This window comes from Anomaloglossus baeobatrachus, chromosome 2 (assembly GCF_048569485.1).
Source record: "Anomaloglossus baeobatrachus isolate aAnoBae1 chromosome 2, aAnoBae1.hap1, whole genome shotgun sequence".
Classification (NCBI taxonomy): Eukaryota; Metazoa; Chordata; class Amphibia; order Anura; family Aromobatidae; genus Anomaloglossus; species Anomaloglossus baeobatrachus.
Genome location: NC_134354.1, coordinates 160,791,211 through 160,800,664, shown reverse-complemented (window position 1 = coordinate 160,800,664; position 9,454 = coordinate 160,791,211). Strand labels below are relative to the sequence as shown.

Sequence of the window (9,454 nt, the reverse complement as noted above, 5' to 3'; positions counted from 1 at the left end):
TTTTTCTTTATAACAATTTGGGTTTTTGCAACAGCTATTTCAGTTTCATATATGTAATAACTGATGGACTAATATTTCTGGATTCAAATGAGGTTTATTGTACTAACAGAAAATGTGCAATCCGCATTTAAACAAAATTTGACCAGTGCAAAAGTATGGGAAAGAAAAATCAAATCCAGGTCCAGCGTAATCCAATAAGGGTGTCCCACGATGATCCATACACACTGTCCCAGTTAATGAATAACAGAATGTTCCCCATTGGCTGGGAGAGCAGTGCAGTGACCTGAGCTACCATCATGAGGTCAGCCCAGGTTACTGCAGGGCATGACCATCGCTGACTTCAGAAGGTTAGCTAGGTACATTACCTGCAGTGATGGAAGCCGCTGCACCCCTGACGTCAGCGCTGATCACTGTGTTCAATGACCGCCGCGTTCACAAGTATCGCGAGCGGCCCGTGACGTCTCCGCTAGTCACAGTCTCTGGCCGCCCACAAGAGGTGATCTGCAAACGCGGTGACGAGCGCTGACGTTAGGAGTGCAGGACTTCATCACCGCAGGTAATGGACTTTACTAACCTCCTGACGGCAACGCTCATCATTCTCGCGGGTGCTCACACTGCAGTGCGGGCAGATGCTGACACACTGCAGTGCGGGCAGATGCTGACACACTGCAGTGCGGGCAGATGCTGACACACTGCAGTGCGGGCAGATGCTGACACACTGCAGTGCGGGCAGATGCTGACACACTGCAGTGCGGGCAGATGCTGACACACTGCAGTGCGGGCAGATGCTGGCACACTGCAGTGCGGGCAGATGCTGGCACACTGCAGTGCGGGCAGATGCTGGCACACTGCAGTGCGGGCAGATGCTGACACACTGCAGTGCGGGCAGATGCAGGGCTAGCGGGGAGTGGGACACAGACTGCGGGGCACACGACGGAAGTTACATGGAAGTGCTTCCATCTGGCTTCCAGGGATTTTGTGGACCCATTGACTTGTATTGATTCACGGTCCGTTATTACAGAGCAGAATAGGACATGTTCCATAACGGAATGGACATACGGCATCCGATCTGTTTTTTTTTGTAGGAATTGATGGCATACGGAAGTGCTACCGTGGGCCATCCGATCCTACACAAAAGACATTGAAAAAATGGTCCTGTCTGTGGGTCCGCAAAAAAACAGGAACTGAACAGAACAGAACAGTTGTCTGAATAAGCCCTTAAACAAAGAAACAAAAAATACACATTTGGTAGTGCCATGTTCAGAAATGCCCAATCAAAATATAAAATAAAATTAATCTGATCAGTACACGGCGTAGAGAGGAAAAGCAAAAAACGCCAGAATTAAGGTGTTTTGGTAGCTGCAACATTAAAATGCAATAACAGGCGATCAAACCCAAATATTGTAAGATTGAAAACCTCAGCTCAAAAAATAATCCATCACTGACCCCCAGATTCTGAAAAATGAGAACACTACGGGTCTCAGAAAAGGGAGACAAAAGCTCAATTCATTTTTTTCCCCATTTAGACTATAATAAACATACACGTTTGGTATCTAGACTCGTTCTGACCTCGGTAACCTTACTGTGAAGTCAGTTTTACCATATATGATAACTCTAATACATGAAGCTGAGTGTATGTCCGCTAAAGGAATTCGCACCGTCGCATTTACAATCACGAAATTTTGCACAGACGCCTCATGTGACTTAGGGAATGTCATAGACTAGGTTTTGACAGGAAAATGTAACCCCGCGCCTTGCAGTTCCTCTCCAAAACACCGGTCTCCATTAAAGTCAATGGAGATAGGAGCTACAGCTTATTAATAGGAGCTGTGAGTGGTTATTACAGGAAAAAATAAACAGTGGAGAGACAGATAGAGACAGACAGACAAAAGCACAGACGGAGAAAGAGGCAAACAGGGAAAGAGACAGAGAGAGAAAGAGAGAGACAATCAAAGATAGACAGACGGGGAAAAAAAGAGATAGACAGAGGGGGGAAAAGAGACAGAGGGGAAAAGAGCGAGACAGACAGCGAGACTGATACAGACACAAAGAGATTGACACAGACAGACAGACAGACATGGATAGAGTCAGACACACAGACGGAACCAGACACACAGACAGACAGAGATAGACAGACAGCCTAGGAGAGAGACAAAGAACAATAGAGGAAAATAGGGTTTATTTGAGCCGCGCCAATGATCACTTCTCAGGTATTCAGATTAATGGATCTTTATTTTGCACAGGTCTACGTGTTTCTGGAGTCTCAGCTCCCTTCCTCAGGACCATCAGGCATAAGAACACATCAAATTTGAGATTTGATGTGTTCTTATGCCTGATGGTCCTGAGGAAGGGAGCAGAGACTCCAGAAACGCGTAGACCTGTGCAAAATAAAGATCCATTAATCTGAATACCTGAGAAGTGATCATTGGCGCGGCTCAAAAAAACCCTATTATCCTCTATTGTTCTCTGTTATCTGCAGTCTGGGTTGCTGCTGCCTTGATCAAAACTTTCCATGCCTGCATAGTAGTTGTGACTTTCACAACTTCACTTGGTGAGTATTACTGCTCCCTGTCTCTACCCCGTGTGTTATTGGGGTAAAACCCGATTGCGCTTCTTCTCCACAGCTTTTTACTCATAGGAGAGAGACAAAGACAGTTACTATCCCGGGCAACGCCTGGGTGCTACAGCTAGTCTAATATATAAAAGGTAGGTGTGTAGGTGTGTGTGTGTGTGTGTGTGTGTGTCTGCTAAAAGGAATCAGCACCATCGCATTTACAATCACAAAAGTTTGCACAGACAATCCATGTGACTCAGGGAACATCGTAGACTATGTTTTGATGGGAAGGTTTAACCTCGTGCTCTAGTTACTCTCCAAAAAACCTGCCTCCATTAAAGTCAATGGAGCTGCAAGCTATAGGTTATTAATAGGAGCTGTGAGTGGTTGCTATAGGAACAAAATAAATTGTTAGTATAAAAAGCTGATGTGTGAGGTAATAAGATGTCGGTGGAGAGACGGATAGAGACAGACAGAAAGACAGGGAGAGACACACAAAGGGAAAGAGACACACACACACAGACAGACAGACTGGGAGAGAGAGATGGAGACAGTTACTATCCTGGGCAACACCGGGTGCTAGAGCTAGTGGTGAATAAAAAAACAAATATGCACTTTTTATTTTTTTGTAATTGCACCCCTAGATTTTTTCCTGTACAATATGGGGCAGAATGAATGATGTCTTTCACAGGTACAACTCCTCCTGCAAAAAGAAGCTCTCATAAGCCTATATTGACAGAAAAAATACAAAAAGTTATGGCTCTTACAAGGGAGGAATAAACGTAAAATCACTGGGAGTGAAGGGATTACGCACGTCTTCAGGGGACCAGGCGCGGCCCTGTCTGTAGACGGGGTGTGCACACGGTCTTAGGAAAATAAAAACTGCAGCAAAAGCAGCAAGAACAGGGTAAAAAAACCCGCCATGCAGTGCTCGGATCTGCCGCCTGTGACTTCCTGTACATGGAGGCCGGGCACTCCCATCGTCTGTCAGGACAGCACCGCCGCCATGCGCCTCCTGGGCCTCATCCTGCCGGTGCTCCGGAATTACTATATCGCGATGAAAGTCGTCCTCCAGCAGCTGCTGTGCCGGCGCTTCCTCCTCCCAGGTCAGACGTGGCAGGTGGCTGCAGTCACCGCGTTATTATTAGCTGTACCTCGTGTTGTCATAAGATGTCGCATATCGCGCATGTCGTGACGTCATTGGCGAGCGCGATGCACGGGAATTGCCAGTCGAGATATAACGTTCTTTATATCGCGATATCTAGATGACTGTTCTGGCGAGGGAGTGCTGTGACCAATCGTCAGCGACATACCGTCCTCAGTGCAGGGACCGCGTGACGAGAGCGGCGCAGGTCGGGACAGGTCTGTATCCCATGACCGCGCTACTATAGGCGTGCGATATAGCAGCGTACGGGACCGGAGGGCAGAATAATCGGGGGAGAGGAGGCGTGTGCGACGGGGGAAACGGCGCGACCTTCAGCGACACCAGGACACCACAGGGACGGGAGCGGCGTCAGCGAGCGGGGCGGGAAATCCCGGCGGGACCGGATAGTGATTGCGCGCCCCCGACGGGACAGGCAGGTGCGCGCTCCCGTCATAGCGTGAGCAAAACTGTGCGGCAGTCTCCTCACGTCCAGCAGCGCCAGCATCCTGCTGGGCCCGACCTGTGTGGTCAGCTGCCCCTAATGTACGTGCACACCGCCATATAGTACGCGCTCGCCCCCAAATACACACACGCTGCCATATAGTACGTGCTCGCCATATAGTACGTGCACACCGCCATATAGTACGTGCTCGTCATCTTAGTACGTGCACACCGCCATATAGTACGCTCTCGCCCCCAAATACAGACACGCTGCCATATAGTACGCGCTCGTCATCTTAGTACGTGCACACCGCCATATAGTACGCTCTCGCCCCCAAATACAGACACGCTGCCATATAGTACGCGCTCGTCATCTTAGTACGTGCACACCGCCATATAGTACGTGCTCGTCATCTTAGTACGTGCACACCGCCATATAGTAAGCTCTCGCCCCCAAATACACACATGCTGCCATATAGTACGCGCTCGTCATCTTAGTACGTGCACACCGCCATATAGTACGCTCTCGCCCCCAAATACAGACACGCTGCCATATAGTACGCGCTCGTCATCTTAGTACGTGCACACCGCCATATAGTACGTGCTCGTCATCTTAGTACGTGCACACCGCCATATAGTAAGCTCTCGCCCCCAAATACACACATGCTGCCATATAGTACGCGCTCGTCATCTTAGTACGTGCACACCGCCATATAGTACGCGCTCGCCCCCCAACACACATGCTGCCATATAGTACGCGCTCGTCATCTTAGTACGTGCACACCGCCATATAGTACGCTCTCGCCCCCAAATACAGACACGCTGCCATATAGTACGCGCTCGCCCCCCAACACACATGCTGCCATATAGTACGCGCTCGTCATCTTAGTACGTGCACACCGCCATATAGTACGCTCTCGCCCCCAAATACAGACACGCTGCCATATAGTACGCGCTCGCCCCCCAACACACATGCTGCCATATAGTACGTGCTCGTCATCTTAGTACGTGCACACCGCCATATAGTACGCGCTCGCCCCCCAATACACACATGGTGCCATATACTACGTGCTCGTCATCTTAGTACGTGCACACCGCCATATAGTACGCTCTCGCCCCCAAATACAGACACGCTGCCATATACTACGTGCTCGCCATCTTAGTTACGTGCACACCGCCATATAGTACGCGCTCGCCCCCCAATACACACATGCTGCCATATACTACGTGCTCGTCATCTTAGTACGTGCACACCGCCATATAGTACGCTCTCGCCCCCAAATACAGACACGCTGCCATATAGTACGCGCTCACCATCTTAGTACGTGCACACCCCCAAATACATGCTGCCATATAGTACGTGCTCGTCATCTTAGTATGTACACACCACCATATAGTATGTTTTCGCTTCCATGGCATGTGCTCGCCACCTTAGTACATGAACACTGCCATATAGTACATGCTCACCACCTTAGCCTGTCGATATAGCATTGGAATGTGGACGCTGCCACAGTATTTTTTTTGCCGTTATATAGCACATGATCGCTGTCATAGTATATGAACACCGCCATATAGTGCACGCACCCGCCACCTTAGCACCTGCAAGCTGCCATTTTTACGCTTTATTGTGGCGTGAATCAGTATAAAAACCATTGTAAAGTCCCAGAATTGTTTTCTGCACTGGCCGGGACTGTGTAGTCTGATGTGACGACCTCCTGCTGTAATTAGCGGATTGTGATTAATATTGGGGGACGTTACGCACAAGTTTATAAAGATTCCATTAATCTAAGCCTTATGTTTCTATTAAAACCCCCAATACCGTGAGGTTATCATCATTACACTAGAGTAAATGAATTCCTACTAATTGGGCTTTATGAAGGAGCCGGAGTGGGCGACACTCGGAGTCAGGACGTCGGCTTACCACCTCCACTGCTCAGGTGGCAGCCATCCAAAACATTTCATACCTTTCTCACTAATCTATATGTGCCCCTATTTATGGCTAAAATAGCACAATTTTTTCTTTTGTTAGTTATTCACATAATCATATTGGGGGGGGTTTCAGTTTTTCGCACCCACAGAATTAATCTGCAAATACAGCCTGCTTTAAAATCTGCCCTGAATTTCGGCTATCATTCCCTAATGATGACCCCAGGCCTGTTTACCCTCCATTGCTGCTGGATCTGTTTCCCAGTAGTTCTAATGGTGTCGGTCATCCATGCTCAGATCATCGAATGACCTTGTGGAATGAAACTCCTGCCAGCCATCTATGCTGTACTGAAGATCCCACTGATTCCAGCTGCTCCTATAACCCTATCTGCGTCATGAAAACAGAAGTACCTATGAGCCTACCCTGTCTAATAACACACCTCCCAGGTCCTCTCATGCCATCCTCTTTGCCCTGACAACCATGTTGTAGCACAGCTCAGCTATTCTATGTTCAGCTCTGCTATGCATGTAGGGTACAGCAGGATCGTGCTTTGAAGATCCTCATGGACCACTATTGAATTGCAGAGTTTGTAAATAGTAATGAATATTGATCAAGTAGGTCGTCACAGTCAATACATTCAAAATTATCAATTGACACCTTATGCATAAAAACTCCTTATGTTGATATCTCTTATCAAAAGGCAGTCTGGAGAGCAGAGGTGGGGGCCTGCAGCACTGAGAAGAAGCAGTGTGCTGCAGGGAATGTAGTTTTCGCAAAGAACAGGATCACTCATTCGGGTTTGTGTAGCTGAATGCAGATGGGGGATAGAAGATGAAAAAGACACTAAAGTCCAGAAAAGAAAATACTGTGTATTAGCAGTCATGTGGATATCGAGCTTTGTGAAGGTATTTTCCTTGTGGAAATAACCCTTTAAGCATCCCCGCCTACAGCTGCCCGTGCTAATCTGCTGTATGTAATGAGTTATGGTGTCTGTCAGGCTTCTGATATTTTTACAGCAATTATAACAATGCATTCAGTATTTAGACAGTGACATCTCACAGTGGTACTGACTGCGCCGTCGTGGCTTCTGAAGGGTTAAGGGTGGGCCTGTCATAAAACACATGCCATTATTGAGACATAAACCAGGCGTTCCTTCCCCACCAGCATGTGACCCATCTGACTTCTCATTGCCAGTATAGGCTGATTTTTGGGTCACCTGGCCGTAATTTGACCTTCACCTAAATACCTGTGAAGCCATGGAGTTTCGGTCAGGAGACCACAGCTGGTCCTGACAAAGCAGCCCGTACTCAGTCTTTGAATGCCGCATATGTGAAACCCGCCTTATTTAGGGTTGTACTGTGTGCAGATCATGAGAAAATCCTATATGTTTTATTTTTTTGTGCATGCGGTCTGTAGCGTTCTTAAATGGACAGCTCCAGAGCCTTCCTACTATATTTTTTACTAGCTGTACTACCCGGCTTCGCCCGGGTTAATAACTGCTGTTAGCAAAACAGAATGTATTAACAAAAATGTATTCTGCACACAAAAACCACAAAACAAATAGAAATGTAATTATAATATCTGTCTCCCCCTCTGTATATATCTCTGTCTCTCTATCTCTTTGTCTGTCTGTCTTGTTCCCTGTCTGTCTGTCTCAATCTCTTTCATTCTCTGTCTCTTTCATTCTCTGTCTCTTTCATTCTCTGTCTCTTTCATTCTCTGTCTCTTTCATTCTCTGTCTCTTTCCCTGTCTGTCTCTTTCATTCTCTGTCTCTTTCATTCTCTGTCTCTTTCATTCTCTGTCTCTTATAATAATATAATAATAGCTTGTGGGTGCTGAGACATAGGGTAATATTGGTCCGAGTGGAATGCGATGTTTTATCACATTCCACTCACTCCAGTTTCATGTTGTGTGGCCTAATGGTGCGGACGGTTGGAGCTTTTGCGCCCACTGTGGACTTAGCCTAATGAACATTAAAAGATTAGCATGTCACTGGACTAACGACCACATGTACGTACCAAAGCTCTGTGAGTTTCCTACTCTCTGTGACATCCTTGATGCCTCTTCTATTTAGTAGGACCTTGTTACGCTAGGTGTGTATTGAGCCAAATTGTAATTACGCTGCAGTGCCTTCTAACCCAAAGAGGCAGCGATGTGACTACTTGACCGGGATCCAGTAAATTTGTTTGCTCTCCTCTTGTTAAGCAGCCTCCTTGGCCCATGAACAATGATTATCACTTATCCACAAAGTAGGTGACAATATTATGGTTAGTTTGTCCCTCATTAATTATGACAACCAGGGTCTCGTCTGTGTCTTTTGAATGGAATGGGGGTCGCAACACTGCAACACCCAAAGTGTGATAGCGATGCATTGTATATTGCTCTTGTCCATAGATGACCTTTTGTTTCATTCATTCATATGGGACATAGGGAAGACACGTTCTCCTGATCAGTGAGGGGGCCCTACCTTTTACATAGGTTAGTGATAAATGTTGCGTGCCTACTGCTTGAAATAATCCACGTTCAGACCCAGTGCATTGTTAATTTGCGTGTAATGCAATTTTTTAAGTGGCTCTGATTGAAAACATGTTAAAGCCTTTCACGATCGAGGACGTAATGGTATGCTTTAAATCATGAAGAGGTGATCACCACCGGGTGCTGCGGTGAGAGGGTGGAAATCCCTGCACATGCTGATTTATACAGCAGACATGTGTGCGACGCAGGTGGATCTGCGATCCACCTGCGTCTGTTAACCACTTACATCGCGCTGTCAAAATGTGACAGCACAATTTAAATGGCCGCTGCGGGACACACGCACTTACCCACCACTATTGGAGGTCCCATGGCGTCATCACAGGGAGCCGATGGTTGCCATGGTAGCACAGGGTCATGTAATGACTCCTGTTGCTATCTTGACTCACTTCCTGTTACAGCTGGCAGAGCGCTGGCTGTAACAGAAGACGAGCATTTCTCCTGATCTGAGCTGTGCAGCTCTAATCAGGAGAAATGAATGAGCGATCAGACTGCTGATCATTATAGTCCTCTACTGGGGCTAGTAAAATAATAATTAAAAAAAAAAAAAAGTTTGAAAAAATTAAAAAAAACCTAAAAGTTCAAATCACTTCCCATTCGCCCCACTGAAAATTAAAGGGTTAAAAAAATAAACACACATTTGGTATCGCCGCGTTCAGAAATGCCCAATCTATCAAAATATAAAATGAATTAATCTGATCGGTAAACGGCGTAGCGGCAAAAAAATTCCAAACACAAAAATTATATTTTTTAGTTGTTGCAAATTTTGTGCTTAATGCAATAACAGGCGATCAAAATGTATCATTTCAAACATCAGCTCGAGACACACAAAATAAGCCATCACTGAGCCATAGA

The 9,454-nt window shown here is 46.6% G+C and overlaps 2 protein-coding genes across 5 annotated transcripts in view; both read left to right on the top strand.

Annotated features, from left to right (window-relative positions):
- The first annotated feature begins 3,460 nt into the window (after positions 1 to 3,460).
- The window catches only part of DHRSX (dehydrogenase/reductase X-linked), a 405,907-nt gene continuing 399,913 nt past the window's right edge, over positions 3,461 to 9,454 (top strand). Inside the window, exon 1 of one of the 2 annotated variants that reach the window (XM_075335466.1) lies at positions 3,461 to 3,660. In XM_075335466.1, coding sequence (XP_075191581.1) covers positions 3,477 to 3,660 — 184 coding nt within the window. In that variant the 5' untranslated portion in view covers positions 3,461 to 3,476. Of the gene's footprint in view, positions 3,661 to 3,750; positions 3,917 to 9,454 lie in introns of those variants that run through there. The other variant, XM_075335468.1, reaches the window with a different exon arrangement.
- ZBED1 (zinc finger BED-type containing 1) overlaps positions 3,577 to 9,454 on the top strand; it is a 13,124-nt gene continuing 7,246 nt past the window's right edge. Inside the window, exon 1 of one of the 3 annotated variants that reach the window (XM_075335464.1) lies at positions 3,577 to 3,660. The gene's annotated coding sequence lies outside the window, so the exon portion shown is untranslated. Of the gene's footprint in view, positions 3,661 to 3,832; positions 3,917 to 9,454 lie in introns of those variants that run through there. The other 2 variants (XM_075335463.1, XM_075335465.1) reach the window with 2 other exon arrangements.